Genomic DNA, 16096 nt, shown 5'->3' with positions numbered 1-16096 from the left:
ATACGTATCCGGATAGAAATTTAAATAATGTCAACGTGCATCCGAAAGTAACACTGGAAAGAAAGCAAGCACGATGGAGGCCGACGGACGATCCGCGGTCTTTGCGGTCAAGGACGCGCCCTTCGAGCACGATGGCTTCCGCCGGTCGGACGCGTCGTCGCATGAGAACCCGCATGTGGACGGCTACGTGCCTGCCAAGATCCGCGGGCTCCATGAGGCTAATGACTTGACCAAGCCGTTCAGCGGACCGCCCGACCAAGCGACGGTCGACGGCACGACCGTCGAGAGCATCGAAGTGAACGCGAGCGTTGGTATGATGCGTGGCTTGACGCCGTCGCCGCCGCCGATGGATGGCCGGACCGACATGACGACGAACTCTGGCGACGACGCGCGGCTAGCAACGCCCGACGAACGTCCAACGACAGAGGCCCACCACATGTCGATGCGCAGCGACGCCAAAGTCTCGCAGCCGTCGTCGAACCTCCTTGGCCGCAAAGGTACGACGGTGCTGCTGCTATATGACGAGGATCCTGATCCGCCGGATAGTGCGCAAATTTTTCGAAGGGTTTGGCTGGTACCAGGGCTCGGTCGTCCGCCATTGGCACTCGGAAGAGTACGGTGACCAGTATCACGTTGCCTACTCGGACGGCGACGCCGAGGACCTGCCGCGGGACACCCTCATGAAGTGGCTCCTCCCCGTCACGCCGCAGCTTAGCTCCAAGCAGACGGCAAGCATGGAACAGCAAAAGCAGCCGCAACAACAACAACAACAGCAACTGCAGCCGCAACAACATCAGCAACATCAGCAACAGCAGCACCTACAGCAACTACAGCAGCAAGAGCCGCCGCCGCGCGTGCCCACACCGCCCCATATCCACGACCGCCAGTCGCCGTCGCCGCACCATGGCATGCTGCAGCCGCTGCCGACACAGCCGCGCCCGCAGCAGTACCGCCCCCGCCAAGACGAAATGGTCGACGACGCCCGGGCCAAGTTTGCGCGCCTTGACCAGCCACAGTACAGCCCGCACCACCGGTCGCCATCGCCCTACGCGCACCAGACGCCGCCGGGGGATCGCCCGCAACTCCAGAAGATCCCGAGCCTCTCGGTGCTGCCGCTGCGGCCCAATGTCGACGGAAATGCGTGGCGTGCGGCGGCCAACGCGTCAGCCTACCAGCTCTCGGAGGGCGACGTGCCCGAGGACGACGCCATGTACCGGCGCAACAGCGGCGGCCCGTCGTCGTCGTTCATGGCGCCGCCGTCGCTGCCACCGGTCGCCCAGCGCACATCGTTTCTGACGCCGCCGCCGTCGTCGTCGCGCCAAGGGTACGGGTACCAGGAGCCGCCGCGGGCGTATGCGTCGCTCGCGCCATCGTCGACACCCACGTACATCAAGAGCGAAGCGCCTCGCACCATGAGCAGCGAGACCCACGTAGGCCTCGTAAATGCACTAGTCTCTTGCTCATGGAAGGGTATGTAGGTCATCAAGCCCGTCCCGATCGCAGCGCTTGCGACCGACCGGTCGGCGATCGGGCGGCTCAATTACCATTTTCTCAAGGCCATCAAGGACACGACCGAGGACTACAAGTTTGGCGAAGCGTTTACATGTGTCCTTCGCGACGAGCCGGGCTATGCCAACGTACGTCGTTGTCTCGCAGCGACGCCCAGTCTCATGGTCGGGTTAGGGTATGGACATTACGCGGCTGATGCAGTTTTGCCACATGCGGCGGTACCCGCGCATTAGCCTCTTTATCAACGACGTGCTCAAGATGCGCAACACGGTGTCGTCGACGTACCCGCAGGACTTCGCGTTTCGGCAACAAGCAGGCGAGTACATTGACGTGCTCACGCGCAAGGTGCAGGAGCTCTCGCCAGTGCTCCGGCAGATCGAAGCCATCATCGTCTCGGACGAAGAGAAGGCCATGGAGTCGTACCGCCCTCCCTTTGGCCAGCACACGTAGCTGGGATGCCATGTTGATAATACGATGATGATGTATCGTCGTGGTTGGTGGCCAGACAAAATAAAGTATCAAGTTCCACAAGTATCAAGTTGACGCGCTATTTGACCATGTCTTGCGCCCCAACGAGCGAGGTCTCGGTCCAGAGACGAGCTGGCCTAGGAGCCCCCGAGTGCTCTTCCACGGCAAGCGGCAGTGGCTCTGCTTAGCGTCGGCTGAAGAGAGTTGAGTCGAAAGAGTGTTATTTTCGAGGGGACTACGGGCGACTCGGGTTCTAGCGCTATGATGTTTCTGCGTCGCGCTTTCGAGCGGCAGAGATGGTGGTTTTTGGTGGATGGGGAACTACTACTACTACAGACAAGCATGTCGCTAGCCCAAGATTGCGCGGCCGACGAGCGGGAACGGCGGCGGCTGCTCGAGCTTGACCATGACGACAGGCGACCCAAAGCCAAAGCCAAAGTTGGTCGAGATGGCGTTGACGGTCGGGCTCAGGCTCGCGCCGAGCAGCGACGAGACGGCGGTCGGGCTCGGCGTGCCTGCGGGCGTCCCGACCGGCGCGGCGTCCGTCACGGGGGCCTCGCTCGGCGCGGATACCTCCTTCGGAATCGCGTCCACGGTCGCGGTAACCGTGGCGGCGTCGGGGACCACAGTCGCCGCCTCTTCCGACTTGACGAGGTTGAGGTTCTCGAGCACGCGCACAAAGCGGCCCTTGATGCGCGGGCGATCGTCTGCGAGCTTCTTCCGGCAGTCGTACTTGATGCTTTTCTTCCAAATGCGCTTCTTCCGCTTCTCGTGGAACTTCTCCAGTCGCAGCTTGCGCGCGGCCGGCGTGTACGCGCCAATCGTGCGCTGATGGCAAATGGGCTCGAAAATCTTCTTCACGGGCGCGACAATGGTCTTGTGCTCGACCTTGGTGACGACGGGCGGCGAGAGCTTGGCGAGCGCGGCCTTGAGGCTCTCGGTTTCCATGTCGGTCATCGACGAGAGCGCGTCACTATCGTCGTCGAGCGACATGTCGTCGTCAATGTCCATCTCGTCGTCCATGTCGTCATCGAGCATCGCGTCGTCCAGTGATGCATCACCGCGGCGCGGCGACGAGATCGGCGACGGCGACGTGTAGCTCATCGTGTCAAAGCTCATGAGGAGCTTCTCGCATGCCCGAAAGTCACCACTTGCCAAGTGCATGCCATCTATCGGGTTGAAGTGCATGGTCAGATCCTCTTCTTCGTCCCATTCGAGATGCGATAAGAGTGGCGTACCAGAGGCGGTGGGCTGGTTGTTGGACGCCACATCGAGCGGCGTCGCCGTCGAGGGTACTGCAAAGGGTGCAAATTCGCGGGCAAAGAGGTCTTCGCTGTCGCCGTGGGCGAATTGCAGGTGCAGGCTTTGGTCGAGCTCGTCGTTGACCCACTCAATGTCGTGGCCAAACTCGTCCATGCGCAGGAGGCTGCCGTCGCTAAACCAGCCGAGTTCGCCGTCCTTTTCTACATCGACAAACGAGTCGGCGCCAACGTCGTGGCCGCTCGAGGCGGCGTGGGCGTGTGCTTGCTGACGGCTCTGTTTGGCCAGCGGGTCTTCTGCGTAGCATCCGAGCATCATCTAGTCCACAAGAGCGCAATGAGCGCCTGCGACGAGCTGCGACGTGGGCAATGTACCTTGAAAAATGGAAAACAGTCGGGTCGGTGGCCGTTATAGGTAGCAAAGTAGGATCCAGAGACGGCGGCGGCAGTAGGCGGCGGCGGTGACAGCAGAGGCGAGGTCGGAGGTATCGCGGAGCTGCTGCTGGTCGGGCTTGTCGTATCGCGCGTCCCGCCGAGGTCGTCTGACTTTGGCAGCGCGCTGGCAAATAACAAAATATATGCCGCCCAACACCTTCTCGAACCTATGCTCGGCGGATGCGAATTAAATTATCTTTGGTTTTGTATACGCTACTGGCCAGTCAAAACGCAAATGGCGTTTTTCGAACGCGCTATTTTAATATCTTGGCAATCTTCCGATATTAATACAAAATATGTCGCGCCGACGCAATTTTGATTTGCGTCAGCTTTGCGTCACGAATTTGCGCGCGTGGCGACCGTCGAGACTTGGTCTTTGTATGCTACCGGCAATATATGCGAGGTCGACCGATGCGCAAATGCGCGCGTAGTATCCGTGCACCAATTAAAATCCACGCCAAGATTCGAAAGATCGAAGGCGCGCATTATATTGGCGGCTTCGAATTCTGTTTTTTTGGCCCCGCGTCACACACCATACAAATACCAAGTGCAAAGCAAGCGCGATAGAAAAAATAGCGCAAGCGCCGCCAGGATCGCGTAAAAAAATACCACACGATAAAATACACTGTTTCAGCCAGTGGCGTCAGATCTCAAATTCAACAACGTCTCGAATTCGGCGCCGACGCACCAACACCAGCTTGCATTTCGGACAAAGCCGAAAGCGACGCGCAAAGTAGGACCGTTGTGCCTACCGGTACAGGCGGTCGGTCGCACTGTCGAGGGGCCCGCAGACCCCAACGATGCTGGTGCAGGAAGCGGCCGTGACACGCGCTCGTAACATGGATAGCGCCACTCGTTTTACGCTGTGTTGGCCAATGAAATCGAGGCGCAACGGCTTTTAAAACCCCCGCCGAGTTTAAAAAACACACGAGCACATCCTTCAAGGCATCTTGCCCGATTAAAAGAACGCGCGGCCTGTTTAAAGAAAGCCAGAACGTGTTTTATACACCACGCCGTAATGCAGCGATCACCTTGGCAGCTGGCCAAGTCGCTTCGAAATGGCCTCTTGCATTTCCTACGTGCAAGTGCTGTGGCGCCTATGGAAGCACTGACAGCGATGGACGCAGCCGCCATGGCTACTCCGTGCTTCGATGATCAACCTGATCGCGGTACGACCATGTATCTTGGAGCTGGCTTCCGACAGCTTCGCTTCTCCTCCATCGACTGCTGCGCGGCTATGCGATCCGCGCTGCATCGAACCGACGTCATGCTCGTGCCCGAGTGATGCGCTGCTGCCGATCAGTACATAGGCGCGCGCTGATGGTCCAACGCCGTCATACAGGCCCGCGCCGCCGTGGCCATCCAATGCGACGAGTAGCAAAGAAGCCGGCTTGGCGTGGGACCGCGATGACGGCCGCAGAGTGCATAAGCGCTGCACGGCCTGCGTGTGGGGTTGTGTCAATGTGTGAATGATGGTCCTTCCACGTGGCGGACTACGAGCACGCAACTACAGTCGACGTTTTGGCATTTGGCAAGGTCTTGTTGACTAAGTCTCCATCGAGCCGTACGAGTGGCCCGCGGGATCGAGGCGCTTGGACGCGCTCGAGCTCTCCTTGCCCGACTGCAGCTTGTGGAACTCGGTCATGTACTCTTTCCGGACACGCTCGCGGTCCATCGGATCCGGCGTCCGGCGCGCAATGTCGGCCGCTTTGAACGCCTGCTTGGAGATCATCGGGGAGCGCGTCAAGGCCGAGGACGCCATCGAGAGCGGCGTTCGGATCGTGGTCGTTGCGCCACTTGCGCCGTCGACCGGCTCGTCGTAATAGTGCCCGGGCAGCTGGATCGACCCGTTGTAGACCGCGGTGCCGAGGAGGAGCATGAGCATGCCGCCGAGCTCGAGCCAGCTCCAGATCGTCCACGCCTCGCCAAACGTGCCGGGCGTAAAGACGTAGAAAAGCAGGAGGTCTGTGCCCCAGACCGTGATCGGGCGAAAGTTGTCGAGGATCGCGTGCCAAATCGAGTCGAGGAGAAAGGTCACGAAGACCGCAAAGACGTTGTAGCCGAGGATAACAAACACAAAGATCCCAGCGGCAATCTGCGCCGCTTGGCTATTGCCGAGCATCGTGAGCGCGTCGTCAAAGCGCTCGTACGACCCGAGGTCGTTGCCGGGAAGGTAGTACGCGATCGGGTAAACGATGACGGACGTGAAGAGGAGGCCCCAAAAGCCTTCCATACCGACAACGATCAGCGGCGGCGCCGTGTCGATGCCGTCGCCCATGAGCTTTTCCTCAAAGACGTACTGCGCCGACTGCACAAAGCAGCTCAGCACAATCATGAGGATGCCAAGGCCCGGGTTGTTGGTGCTGTTGAGCTGGTCGTCCGTGTCCTGGAAGCTTGTAAAGCCCACCATGATGGCCGCTGCCGTGTTCATGGCGATGCCAATCCACATGTACCCACGGAGGTGGTCCTTGAGCACGAGCACCTTGAGGAGCGCGACAAAGATGATGACTGTGCATTTCATGAGCTGAAAGACGCTGACCGTCACGTAGAGCAGCCCGAGGTTGGCCAAGTACGTTGCAATCAGATCAAAGGCTGCGGGCAGCGCCAGTACAAAGTACGTTTTGATCGGCACGCGCGCCGGTCGCTTGACTAGACGCGCCGCATGAGGCACACAGCATCATCCAATACAGAGAAGAAGGGGTTACGTACAGCCGGTGATCTTGCCGCCGGCCGCGTGCCATTGCCGCTCGAGATGCATGTGGTAGAGGTACTGGATCGGCAGCGCAAAGATCATGGCAGCAAACATGAGCCACGTCTGGAAAATGGGCTTTTCAAACTTCTTGAGCAGCCCGTCGCTGCCGATCGAGTCGATGTTGTACATGACCTTGGACATGCTACATGACGCATAAGGACGTGGCATCGCAGCGCGTCGACGTACAGCGTCGTGCCCGTGCCCGTGAGCAGGCCGAGCGTGAAGACGACGATGCCTTGGCTTCCACACGACATTGCAAGTTCTCAACTGCCCGACGGTCGTCCACTTCAACGCGGTGGTTTACCGTCAAATCGGATATTGCCAGCTGCAACCAGGACGACCTGTGAAATGTAATACTGGGGAAAACCGAAATGCGCCCAAAACGATGCAAGGGTGTAGGTGGCGTTACGACCTGCACCAATGCACATCAACTCTTTCAGACGGAGTCTCCTGTATGTACTATGTACGCCTGCGTTCCAGGCGGCTCTCTTCAAGGCGAGTCATCACAGTTGAAGGATGGGAATGACGGTGGTCGGTTTTACACGGGTAAAACGTCGGGTTTGTCCCAAGTTGAAGTGCATGTCACGGTTCCGCATCGTGGCGACGGAGGCCAATCGTCGTCAAGTACCGGCCCAAGACGTCGAGGATGTCTTTCGTCGTCGCGCCACGTGCGAGCCCAAGGAGCTGACGCAGCGCAGCGGCAAACTCGCGCTGTGTCACTAACAGCGACCGCATTTCCTACCAGATCTTATAGTACCTTGAGAAGGCAAGATGGACAATACCACGATCGCCGGCACCATGGCGGCGAGCGTCGTCACGTTGAGCGCCTTCATCACGTCGACCAAATGCGCGTGGATCGTGCTCCCAGGGGGCTCCATCGCCAGCTGCAGCGCTTCGTAGTCACGGCGAAAGTGCACCAAGTCTGTGGTCAGAGCGTCCAGATCCGGGAGCTCGCAACGAGCAGGTGCGCCGAGTGCCGTCGCGACGCAATTCGCAAACTTCAAAAGGCGCGGGATCGTTGCGCACGTGTGCGCCATTTTGGCAATGTAGCGAGGCAGCTCGGCGACGCGTGGATTCCCGACTCGCTGGCTCATGTCGACGATCATGTCGATGCAGAGCAAACCCACCTTTTGGCGCATAATGTTGTCCAGAATGATATCGCCATCGAGGACAATGTCGCCTGCTATCGCATCGCCCCTCCGACTCGTTTGCACGCGCAGCTTTTTCAACAGCTTGTCGCGCCGCATCGCGCGCTGCGTGTCAACGGGCATGGACGGTGGCGCGGCCGGGGCCTGGGTCGCGGTGAGCTCGCGCCGCAGGCGCAGATTCTCTTGGCTAAGCGCTTGGTTTTCCAGCTGGGTCATCTAAAAGGTGTGGAGTCGTGAAGACAGGCAGCGGTCATCAACGGTTCGCTTACTTGGTAGTCTTTGCGTCGTGGCTGGTGCTCAATGGAGGCTCGCAGGTGCGCGACGTCGGTCTCAAGCGCGACAATGTGCTACGTAAAGCCAGTGTAGTCCGCATCCAAAGACAAAACAAGGTCGAAGCGCGTACTGCATGTTGGCGCTGTTGTGCAGCAGCAACCGTGAGCTGCAACGCGCCAAGGCGGGCGATCGTTGAGTTGAGTGCATGGGCCGTCGACCCTTGCGCCTCTGCACGGAGTTCCTCGGTGCACGCAGCAATCTATGCCACACGGGATGGAGAAACTGGTCAACTCTGCCACTACAACCGTGTACCTCGCACAGAATTGTGTCGGTCGTCGCGTCGACCCGAGGCGCCGCCGCGAGGTCGCGCTGGGTGCGGGCCAGCGCCGTCTCGGCGCGAAGCTGTTGGTTCCGCGCGTCCGCAAGGCTTTTCTTGAGCGCTCGTATCGTCGTCTCGTACTACACATGTATCATACACCCTCGTCCTTGCGGTCGCGGCCATCACCGACGTCAGCTGCGGATCCCATCCTCACTTGTCGTTCAATTAAGTTCTGTTTGCCCTTCATTTAAGTTTCAAATGACGTGGCACCAGCACGGTCCAGGTAGCACAATTCATTCAAAACTACTGGCATGTGAACCATTCGTCAGCACTGTGCAAGCACTCTAGGACAGCAGCATAGCTTCTGTTTGCTTCATAGTCTTATGTTTGTAGGCTGCTACGACAGTCCTACTTCGATCGAGCACGCACGCTAATGCTAAGAGCACGACTACGACACTCAGATCTTGGTGCAGAGCGACGGGAGATGTGCCTTGGCCTGCCACAGGTTGCTGTGCGTCGGGTCCGCGGCAACCAATGTCTGGCAGAGTGCCGCGTGGAGCTGACGCACGTGCGGCGACATCGACTCGCCCATCTACAGAGTAAGATCGTCAGCTGCGACCGCGACGCAGACGCATTGTACTCGTACCATGACGGCTTCAAGCGCGTAAACGAGGTACCGCGTTTCAAGACCGTTGGCGTCCGGCAACTGGGCAGCGAGCCGCAGCTCGCGTGCAACAAACTCGAGAGTTGCGTCGTCGACCGGCGCGTCGCTCAGATGCACGCGGCCTGTTGACACCGTCGCGCGTGCGCACCATGCTTCCAGGGCCGCTCCGCACCGTCGCGGAGCAGTCGTGAGGAAGGCATGCAGAATCGCTCGGCGATGGCACCACAGCGCTTCTCGGCCAGGAAAGAGACGCAGTAGGGGTGTATGAAAGGCAAACTCGTCCGCAAGCAGTGTGTCGGATGGAAGGAGGCGCGCAAGCAGCAGCTGCCGGTGGTTCCAGCCCGAATGGTCGGCGACGTGGCGCTCACACCACGTTCGGTTCGTATCGAGTTCCTGCGCGAGCTACACACAACGTTGTGAGTATTTGCATCATCTGTAGCCAGGAGCGTTGGAGCATACGGCCTCGGGCGACAAGTGGCAGCAGACGCGGTAGCGGTAGGACCAGGCGTGGTAGTTGCGCGGGTACTGCTCGGTAAGGCGAAGACACAGCGCCAGCTCGTCGCTCAAGAACGACGCTGTGAGCGTCGTCACCACGAGTCGGTCCAGAACCCAGCGCCTACTCGCCGGATGCATGCGCGTCAAAATCAACACGACCGACGTTACCGGTGGGCCCACGTGTCGATGCTCTTCGAGTGGTGGCTCAGCACGACGTTCATAAAGGTGATCTCGTCACGCAGCGACAAGAGCCCCTGGACGAGCAGTTGCTTCCTACATCATCCGATATATTCATGTTGGTATCGATGGGCAGGGCATGGATGCGCACCGGGCATTCCAAGCCGTGTAAAAGTCGGCGCACACGAGGAGCATGCAGCGCGTCGCCTCGCGGATGCTGTCGACGTCGTTGGATCGACGTGCGGCGAAGAAGACGTCTTTGGCCTCGCGGTGCAGCGCTGGCAGCATGTCGAGCGCAATCCCAAGCTTGTGGTCCTCGAGCACGAACGCCTCGGCTGGGTCCTCGAGGTAGATAATGCCAATCTCATCGCTACGCGCAGGATGAGCCATCGCGCTAGTGCCACGTCGTACATGTCGGGGTCGGCGGCAAAGAGCGCCGAGAGCTCGGCCACGTACGATCGTGCCGCCATCACTCGTCGCTTGTGCGTGCGACTGTTAGGTAACACGCGACCAATCGAGCATTTTCGAGCATTTCGAGCATTTCAAGCATGTTAAATTAAACCTTTGCGAGAATCCACCAATGCGACTCGTCCATGATGGACACTTTGCCGCACACCACGAATGTATCAATTTCAAATATTTCATAGTAATATGTTGTGGGAATATGGAACGAATAGTAGAATCTAAAACTGGACGTGGCTTGCCTTGGCCGGCAAGGCGCCCGCGTAGCCCGCAAAGGTGTACTCGACGCCGATGGCCGCGAGCTTGGCGCGCTTGGCTTCCTCCTTGGCGATAAGGCGCGCGTTTGCGGCTTCCTGCTGCTCGAACGACTTGGGCGCGTTGTGCGCACGGATCGCCATCTTCTTGTACGGAAGCGGGCGGAACTTGCGGTTCGCGCCAATGAACATGCGCTCGTGGAGCTTCTCGGTGGGCACGACAGCGCAGGCGAGGACGCGGTCAAAGAGGCGGTAGCCGTCCATCGTGTGGGCGACGACGCCGGCGACTTCCGGGTCTTCAAACTCGATGAAGGCGTAGTGCTTGGACGCACCCGACTTCTTGTTGCGCGAGACGCGCAGGCGCTTGATGCCGCCAAACTGGCCAAAGAAGCCCTTCATCTGCTTCTCGTAAAAGCCGTGCGGAATGCGGCCAATGTAGAGGACGGCCGAGTCGCCCGCGGGCACCGGCGTCTTGGCCTTCGAGAGGTTGGCCTTGGTCTTCTTGGAGAGCTCGACAAAGTCGACCTGCGACTCGAACTGAATCGGCGCCGCATCGGTCGTCTCGGTGGTCGACGCCGCCGCCTTGGCCTTCTCGGCTTTGTTGGCCTTCTTCTTGGCGGCCTTGGAGACCGGCGCCGGGGCTTCTTCGCGGTCGCTCTCGTCCGAGTCCCACTCGTTGCCCTGGAGCTTGGCCAGCTGGGCCTCCATCTTCTTGGTCGCCTTGCTCATCTTCAACCGATTTGTATCTGGCGCAACGCTGCGAATCGGCCAGCTCCCGTGCCAATCAATTCGCCGAAGCGTGTTGCCCAATCGGACGCACGCCTTCTATAGCCAATCAAAGCAGCCGTCTTGCTATTTTTCGTCTTTTGCACCAATCAAACAACACTTTTAATATAGCCAATTAAAGCGCGAGTTATTTATAGAATGGAAAGTACCGTTGGGTTGCCAACGCCACGTTGCAGTTGCCAAGTTGAGTTGCCAGTCACCACTTTGATTCTCTCTCGCTGCGATGGCCAAGCACAATGGCCCGAAGAACCTGCCGCTGCGACGGACCATGATCAAGCACACGATCGGCCACGTCCGGCGGGCCTCGTACGACCTCCCGGACGCGCGCGACACCGACCATGTCTACGGCTACCCCATCATCCGCGACCCGGAAGACGCCGGGCAGGTCATGGGCAAGTGGGTGCAAGCAACCCCGTCGCCGGCCGTCGAATCGTCTCGCAGCTTTGTCGAGACGAACCGAAGGGCCTTGGCCGTCGGGTACACTCGTCAGGCATGTTGTTCTAGTCGGCTAAGCGGTACCTAGCTGCATCAATGCCAAGGACGCACGCATGTATGCCAACGAGCATCCCGACATTCGCGAGAAGGCGCCCGTGAAGAAGCAAGTGGGCTACACGCCCACGAACGACGTCATTTACGGCATCAAGACACAGTACGTACCTCCACACGAAAATGGCGGTACCGACCACCATCATCCTGTAGAGCTTCGGAAGACATTGCGATGCTCATTCAAGCCCGTCATACCAACTTTACCTCGGACGACATCGACTACCCGGACCTCGCGGCCATGAAGATCAAGGGCGTACGGCTTCATACTGATCCCGTTCGCAACATATCCGAAATGCCATGATTTTCGTAGAAACTACCGATGCCCCGCGAGACCAAAGCGTCCGTGCTGCAAGACAAGCGACTGCAGCTCCTCAACGAGCAAGCGCCCGTGCCCGAGCCCTTCAAGATGTCCAAATTTAAGAAAATCGGCAGCATCATCTCCACGCAGCCGGGGCACAGTGCGCACGACGAGACCGTCGACAACAACACTTACTAATACCTCGCTCATAACCTACTATGTAACATTTTACAAGCGCCGTGTACGCACTGTTGCAGTAGCTTATGCGACACTCAGCGGCGTCGTCTCGTTTAGTGGCGGATGCGCGGCCAGCGTCGCCTTCAAGCCGCGCGCGAGCTTGATGCGGTACGCCGACAAGAGGTGGGAGAAGCCATTGCTGCGGAGTTTGGCGATAAAGGCCATTTCAACAATGTTTGGGTCGATCAAGAACGTGCCGCATGCGCGGTCCGAGAGCAGCACGGGCGTGCCCACGTGCTTGTACCGGAGCGACGAAACGCAGTAGCAGCCAAAGACGGCTTGCTTGGGGCCGCCCACAATCACGTCAGCGTCGTTGACAATGCGGAACGTCCTCGGTACAAACAAGTTGTATGCGTGGGCAAATGCATGGTTGCCGACGCGCGGCGATCCGTACGTGTAGACAACGACGTCGGTCACGAGGTACGACGTCGCAAGGTCAAAGGCTGCAATGGTGGCGAGTGCCCCGCCGAGCGAGTGGCCCGTCACAAACACTTGCAGCGCATCCGTCATGTGCTCGCCGAGGATCGCCAAGAGCTGCGGTCGAATGCTCATGTACGCGGCGTAGAACCCATGGTGGACGCGCAGCGTCGGGAACCGGTCGAGAAAGAGACTCGGCGCGCAAAAGTTGTAGTCGAGGTCCGTGACTGCGTTTTGGCGGCTAAATGTCCCGCGGAACGCAACCAATAGCCGCTTCGCATCGATAAACACGAGCGCGTGCGTGTCGGTCGGTCCGTCAAAGAGCTCGGCGATGACCGAGAGGCCGTCCCGCGCCACCGCCGCCACGTCCAAGTCGAGGTCCGTCGACACGTGCTTGGCATTCGGGATCGCATAGTACGCGTGGCAAGAGAGGTTGTAGAGGCCACAGGCGGTCTCGAGGCACAAGACGGGCGGCGCCGAAGCGCCATTTCCATGGCCTTGGGACACGGACCGCTTGACGGAGGGTAAATGCAGCGAGTTCTCACGCGTAAACACCATCGTCGTCGCTAGGAGCTGCGGTCGCTTCTTGTTGTTGACGGGCAAGAAGATAAGAAAGAGGACGAGTGTCGCGGCGCGGGCAATGACTTGGATCGGAAGGTTGGCGAGGACCCGTGCGTTCGCCATGTACACCTTGACCTTTGGGACCGGGTCGGCAAACAGCGCAGCAAAAAAGTAGACGTAGGTGACTTGAAGCGCGATAAAGTACAGAACGCGCGCCGTGAGCTGCTCGGGCCGGGACGCGGCGTACGCCTTGCGACGCAGGTCGTTGCGCACGCTCATCATGACGCCGCGGAAGAGCACCATGGCCAGCACCGCAAGGAAGAGATCGAGGAGCGACGTGATGGCGTTCGGGAGCGCGTAGAACGAGACGCCGCGAACACTCATGGCCACGACCAGCACCGTCACTTTGAGTGCAAAAAACGAACAGCGAAAGGTGCGCTGGCGCTGCAGGTCGATCGCCACGAGGAGGCTGAGGAGCCACGCGCCGGCGAGGCCCGCGGCCCACGCTTGGGCAAAGAGGTAGCTCCACGTGCTCGAGAGGAACGCTTGGGTAAAGTGCAGCACGGGGCTCGACCCGAGCGCGTTGCAGAGCAGCGAAATATACAAGAGGCGGCGCTCTGGCAGGAGCCGGCGCCACCCGCGGTGCCGATTCAAGTAGCTCCAGTAGCCGAGCGCGACAACGTCGGCGACGAGGAAGAGCCACTTGACGATCTCAATCAGTCGCTCGAGCCGCGCATGGTGCGCCAGCAGCACAAGCTCTGGGCGACCATGCAGCGTCGTGTTGGTGTGCACATGAAGGTGGAGCGAAATGGCGTGCTGCACGTCGTGGCCAATGACTTGGAAGGCATCTTGGAACCAAGGGATCGAGACCAATGCGTCTTCGCTGCCGGCGACCGGGCGACACGACACGTCCGAGCAGACGCAGCGCACGAGGAGTCGGTCGTGGGAGAACGTGTCAAATAAGAGCCCGCCGTCGATGCGCGCCGAGACCGTGTAGCTCACGTTGAGCACATGGTCCCCGGGCGATGGCGGCAGCTGGCAGAGGTCGCCGTGCAGCGATACGAAGCGCGTGCCTTGGGGCAGCGTCGCGTTGGCGGCGGCCGCGTCAAACACGAATGTCGTCGACTTGTTGCTTACGGTGGCGTTGAGCGACGAGAAGGGAATCGTCGTCTCGACGGTATCGGCCGAAATCGCAAAGAGGCTCAGGCACACGGCGAAAGCTGTGAGCATGAAGAAGAAGATAAACTGAATCCAGCCTATCCGATAGTAGCCATGTGAGCTATCCAAACTATCCAAACGATGGATCGATACGACATTGTACCTTTGGACATAACCTCGAGCTTGATTTTGGCCGTCTTGTCGAGACCAAATACCTTGTCTGGGATCGCGCGGCGAAACTAGTTGCAGGATGCATCAGTCGCCAACGATCGCATGGCAGCGCTTGCATACTTGCGTCATGTCAAAGTACGTCCTATGTGAACCATCAATTGAGCGCTAGAATTAGGGATCGCAGATGGTACGTACGCTTCCAGGTCCTCCTTGGGCTCGGCCGCGTCCGAGATGGCGGATGGCATGTGATCGAGGGTCGGTCGACGGGCGCTGCGCTCTTCGTGGAGCACGGCGCGGGCGTCAACAGCGTCGTTCTCGTGGTAAAAGTGGGAGAGCACGTACAGCGCGGGCACGAGAAGGTTGACGACAAAGGCGAGGACAAGCAGGAGTTCGCCGACGCCTACGCCGTTGTTTAGCGCGCGCAGAGCGTCATTGACACGTACCCGAGAGTGCACACTCGCCAAGGCCATTGCCCAGCGACGGGTCGCACGCAAAGAGAACCGGAAAGCAGTCGCAGTTGCCAAGCGCGCACCCGGTCTGGCGCTCGTAGAGGCCAAAAGCGCCGCCGCCAGCGCAGAAGCGGGATGCGTCAACCGGGATCTCGGCCGTGTTGTCGACGTACGCCATGCTGTGGAGGCTCGTCGCGCCGGCGGCGACGGCGAGGAAGGCGGCACGTCGCATTCACCCAGTACCAGATTCGGACTGGCAGCATGGCCGTGTTGACAGACAAACACACAACCCTTGCAAGACCAAGTCGCCATATCCGGCATATCTACCCGCGTATCCGGTTGCCATTTTCACACGCTGCCATGTTGCGCCGAGTGGTCCGAAGCGCGCCGGCGTCCTTCCAGCGCGGTGTGGGCGTCCGCTGGCTGCAGTATGGCCACGACATGCACAAGGTGCGAGACGCATGCGGTGCAATGCGGCTCATGGGCGCGACCTCTAGGAAATGATGACCGGTACGGCCAAGGTCTCGATCTCCGAGTATGACGACGGCGGCTTCGTTGTCAACGATGTGGTACGTTCGCCGTCTCTCGCCGCTTTCGCCGAGCTTTGCCGGTCTAGAACATGCGCGGGTCTGTCGCTCTCATGCCCAACATTGCCATGGTACGCAGTCGCCTCGACGCCATTACGTATACCACCCCACGTTAGATGTGGAAGCCGCGGTCGCTCGACGAGATCACGATCGAGAGCCTCAACGTGTTTACGGTCGCCAACCCACCGATCGGTATGGCGCTTGTGTTGTCGCATGGATACGGGCGAGAAGATATGGCGTAGAAATCCTCGTCCTCGGCTGCGGCAAGCGCATCGCCAAGCAGCTTGAACCGTCGCTCGTCGAGTACCTCAAGTCCAACGGGATTGTCGTCGAGTACTTGGACTCGGTAGTAGCATCGTCCAGCCATCGTGCGACTTATGCATTGTCTAGTTTAACGCGTGCGCAACCTTCAACATCCTCAACGCCGAGGACCGCAAGGTCGCCGCCGCCATTTTGGTCAACGAACCCAAGTGAAGATCCCACGGCAACCATAACATCAACCAGTTTATTGCTGTCATTTGCTATCGTTTGTGGCTCTGCGCAGTGCTAGGAGCAGCTTGCAGGATTGGTACGATCGGCAGCCTGGCCGGTGGTCGCCATACGGTACGAGGATGTGGCGGCCTCGACCGCCAACAGAGATCAACCATCAACTCTGCATAAGACCAGAAGCG

At 59.4% G+C, this 16096-nt stretch overlaps 9 protein-coding genes across 9 annotated transcripts; 3 read left to right on the top strand and 6 right to left on the bottom strand.

Annotated features, from left to right (window-relative positions):
• The first annotated feature begins 53 nt into the window (after nucleotides 1–53).
• On the top strand, nucleotides 54–2059 carry SDRG_12876 (hypothetical protein). Its single transcript, XM_008618958.1, has 4 exons — nucleotides 54–497; nucleotides 547–1430; nucleotides 1479–1637; nucleotides 1684–2059. Exons 1-4 carry the CDS (start codon nucleotides 74–76, stop codon nucleotides 1957–1959), a joined length of 1743 nt encoding a protein of 580 aa, XP_008617180.1. The 5' UTR covers nucleotides 54–73; the 3' UTR covers nucleotides 1960–2059.
• Nucleotides 2060–2178: 119 nt separating this feature from the next.
• Nucleotides 2179–3895, bottom strand: SDRG_12875 (hypothetical protein). The gene is made up of 3 exons (XM_008618957.1): nucleotides 3612–3895; nucleotides 3216–3555; nucleotides 2179–3146 (listed from the first exon to the last, which is right to left on the bottom strand). The coding sequence occupies exons 2-3, from the start codon at nucleotides 3553–3555 to the stop codon at nucleotides 2326–2328; spliced, it is 1161 nt and encodes a 386-aa protein (XP_008617179.1). The 5' UTR covers nucleotides 3612–3895; the 3' UTR covers nucleotides 2179–2325.
• A 1284-nt stretch (nucleotides 3896–5179) lies between these two features.
• Nucleotides 5180–6758, bottom strand: SDRG_12874 (hypothetical protein). Its single transcript, XM_008618956.1, has 3 exons — nucleotides 6610–6758; nucleotides 6381–6565; nucleotides 5180–6320 (listed from the first exon to the last, which is right to left on the bottom strand). Exons 1-3 carry the CDS (start codon nucleotides 6675–6677, stop codon nucleotides 5218–5220), a joined length of 1356 nt encoding a protein of 451 aa, XP_008617178.1. The 5' UTR covers nucleotides 6678–6758; the 3' UTR covers nucleotides 5180–5217.
• A 40-nt stretch (nucleotides 6759–6798) lies between these two features.
• SDRG_12873 (hypothetical protein) lies at nucleotides 6799–8383 on the bottom strand. The gene is made up of 6 exons (XM_008618955.1): nucleotides 8354–8383; nucleotides 8157–8303; nucleotides 7975–8103; nucleotides 7841–7918; nucleotides 7206–7787; nucleotides 6799–7161 (listed from the first exon to the last, which is right to left on the bottom strand). Exons 1-6 carry the CDS (start codon nucleotides 8369–8371, stop codon nucleotides 7006–7008), a joined length of 1110 nt encoding a protein of 369 aa, XP_008617177.1. The 5' UTR covers nucleotides 8372–8383; the 3' UTR covers nucleotides 6799–7005.
• Nucleotides 8384–8505: 122 nt separating this feature from the next.
• Nucleotides 8506–9995, bottom strand: SDRG_12872 (hypothetical protein). Its single transcript, XM_008618954.1, has 6 exons — nucleotides 9911–9995; nucleotides 9651–9869; nucleotides 9491–9595; nucleotides 9287–9443; nucleotides 8810–9229; nucleotides 8506–8755 (listed from the first exon to the last, which is right to left on the bottom strand). Exons 1-6 carry the CDS (start codon nucleotides 9967–9969, stop codon nucleotides 8621–8623), a joined length of 1095 nt encoding a protein of 364 aa, XP_008617176.1. The 5' UTR covers nucleotides 9970–9995; the 3' UTR covers nucleotides 8506–8620.
• A 38-nt stretch (nucleotides 9996–10033) lies between these two features.
• On the bottom strand, nucleotides 10034–11014 carry SDRG_12871 (hypothetical protein). The gene has a single exon (XM_008618953.1). It carries the CDS (start codon nucleotides 10942–10944, stop codon nucleotides 10183–10185), a length of 762 nt encoding a protein of 253 aa, XP_008617175.1. The 5' UTR covers nucleotides 10945–11014; the 3' UTR covers nucleotides 10034–10182.
• A 152-nt stretch (nucleotides 11015–11166) lies between these two features.
• SDRG_12870 (hypothetical protein) lies at nucleotides 11167–12083 on the top strand. The gene is made up of 4 exons (XM_008618952.1): nucleotides 11167–11478; nucleotides 11525–11650; nucleotides 11701–11800; nucleotides 11858–12083. The coding sequence occupies exons 1-4, from the start codon at nucleotides 11225–11227 to the stop codon at nucleotides 12041–12043; spliced, it is 666 nt and encodes a 221-aa protein (XP_008617174.1). The 5' UTR covers nucleotides 11167–11224; the 3' UTR covers nucleotides 12044–12083.
• SDRG_12869 (hypothetical protein) lies at nucleotides 12019–15095 on the bottom strand. The gene is made up of 5 exons (XM_008618951.1): nucleotides 14833–15095; nucleotides 14585–14789; nucleotides 14510–14531; nucleotides 14382–14457; nucleotides 12019–14316 (listed from the first exon to the last, which is right to left on the bottom strand). The coding sequence occupies exons 1-5, from the start codon at nucleotides 15068–15070 to the stop codon at nucleotides 12107–12109; spliced, it is 2751 nt and encodes a 916-aa protein (XP_008617173.1). The 5' UTR covers nucleotides 15071–15095; the 3' UTR covers nucleotides 12019–12106.
• A 71-nt stretch (nucleotides 15096–15166) lies between these two features.
• Nucleotides 15167–15949, top strand: SDRG_12868 (hypothetical protein). Its single transcript, XM_008618950.1, has 6 exons — nucleotides 15167–15288; nucleotides 15336–15407; nucleotides 15455–15496; nucleotides 15542–15617; nucleotides 15668–15771; nucleotides 15816–15949. Exons 1-6 carry the CDS (start codon nucleotides 15199–15201, stop codon nucleotides 15897–15899), a joined length of 468 nt encoding a protein of 155 aa, XP_008617172.1. The 5' UTR covers nucleotides 15167–15198; the 3' UTR covers nucleotides 15900–15949.
• Nucleotides 15950–16096: the final 147 nt, after the last annotated feature.

The sequence above is a fragment of the Saprolegnia diclina genome (assembly GCF_000281045.1).
Source record: "Saprolegnia diclina VS20 unplaced genomic scaffold supercont1.53, whole genome shotgun sequence".
Lineage (NCBI taxonomy): Eukaryota > Oomycota > Saprolegniomycetes > Saprolegniales > Saprolegniaceae > Saprolegnia > Saprolegnia diclina.
Note: the sequence above shows the minus strand (reverse complement) of the source record. Positions and strands in the feature narration are given on the sequence as shown.

Bases quoted from the DNA above. Each gene is read 5' to 3' on its own strand.
- SDRG_12876 (XM_008618958.1), top strand. From the start codon at position 74: ATGGAGGCCGACGGACGATCCGCGGTCTTTGCGGTCAAGGACGCGCCC. The intron at 1,431-1,478 runs GTAGGCCTCGTA...AAGGGTATGTAG, and splicing joins CCATGAGCAGCGAGACCCAC to GTCATCAAGCCCGTCCCGAT. The intron at 1,638-1,683 runs GTACGTCGTTGT...TGGTCGGGTTAG, and splicing joins ACGAGCCGGGCTATGCCAAC to GGTATGGACATTACGCGGCT.
- SDRG_12875 (XM_008618957.1), bottom strand. From the start codon at position 3,555: ATGATGCTCGGATGCTACGCAGAAGACCCGCTGGCCAAACAGAGCCGT. The intron at 3,147-3,215 runs GTACGCCACTCT...TCAACCCGATAG, and splicing joins CAACCAGCCCACCGCCTCTG to ATGGCATGCACTTGGCAAGT.
- SDRG_12874 (XM_008618956.1), bottom strand. From the start codon at position 6,677: ATGTCGTGTGGAAGCCAAGGCATCGTCGTCTTCACGCTCGGCCTGCTC. The intron at 6,566-6,609 runs GTACGTCGACGC...TGCGTCATGTAG, and splicing joins ACGGGCACGGGCACGACGCT to CATGTCCAAGGTCATGTACA. The intron at 6,321-6,380 runs GTACGTAACCCC...CGGCGCGTCTAG, and splicing joins CGGCGGCAAGATCACCGGCT to TCAAGCGACCGGCGCGCGTG.
- SDRG_12873 (XM_008618955.1), bottom strand. The intron at 8,104-8,156 runs GTACACGGTTGT...CGTGTGGCATAG, and splicing joins CCGACACAATTCTGTGCGAG to ATTGCTGCGTGCACCGAGGA. The intron at 7,919-7,974 runs GTACGCGCTTCG...GGCTTTACGTAG, and splicing joins CACAACAGCGCCAACATGCA to CACATTGTCGCGCTTGAGAC.
- SDRG_12872 (XM_008618954.1), bottom strand. From the start codon at position 9,969: ATGGCGGCACGATCGTACGTGGCCGAGCTCTCGGCGCTCTTTGCCGCC. The intron at 9,596-9,650 runs GTGCGCATCCAT...CGGATGATGTAG, and splicing joins TACACGGCTTGGAATGCCCG to GAAGCAACTGCTCGTCCAGG. The intron at 9,444-9,490 runs GTAACGTCGGTC...TCCGGCGAGTAG, and splicing joins ATCGACACGTGGGCCCACCG to GCGCTGGGTTCTGGACCGAC.
- SDRG_12871 (XM_008618953.1), bottom strand. From the start codon at position 10,944: ATGAGCAAGGCGACCAAGAAGATGGAGGCCCAGCTGGCCAAGCTCCAG.
- SDRG_12870 (XM_008618952.1), top strand. From the start codon at position 11,225: ATGGCCAAGCACAATGGCCCGAAGAACCTGCCGCTGCGACGGACCATG. The intron at 11,651-11,700 runs GTACGTACCTCC...ATCATCCTGTAG, and splicing joins ATTTACGGCATCAAGACACA to AGCTTCGGAAGACATTGCGA. The intron at 11,801-11,857 runs GTACGGCTTCAT...TGATTTTCGTAG, and splicing joins CGGCCATGAAGATCAAGGGC to AAACTACCGATGCCCCGCGA.
- SDRG_12869 (XM_008618951.1), bottom strand. From the start codon at position 15,070: ATGCGACGTGCCGCCTTCCTCGCCGTCGCCGCCGGCGCGACGAGCCTC. The intron at 14,790-14,832 runs GTACGTGTCAAT...ACAACGGCGTAG, and splicing joins TGGCGAGTGTGCACTCTCGG to GCGTCGGCGAACTCCTGCTT. The intron at 14,532-14,584 runs GTACGTACCATC...TGGTTCACATAG, and splicing joins CCCAAGGAGGACCTGGAAGC to GACGTACTTTGACATGACGC.
- SDRG_12868 (XM_008618950.1), top strand. From the start codon at position 15,199: ATGTTGCGCCGAGTGGTCCGAAGCGCGCCGGCGTCCTTCCAGCGCGGT. The intron at 15,289-15,335 runs GTGCGAGACGCA...CGCGACCTCTAG, and splicing joins ATGGCCACGACATGCACAAG to GAAATGATGACCGGTACGGC. The intron at 15,772-15,815 runs GTAGTAGCATCG...TGCATTGTCTAG, and splicing joins TCGTCGAGTACTTGGACTCG to TTTAACGCGTGCGCAACCTT.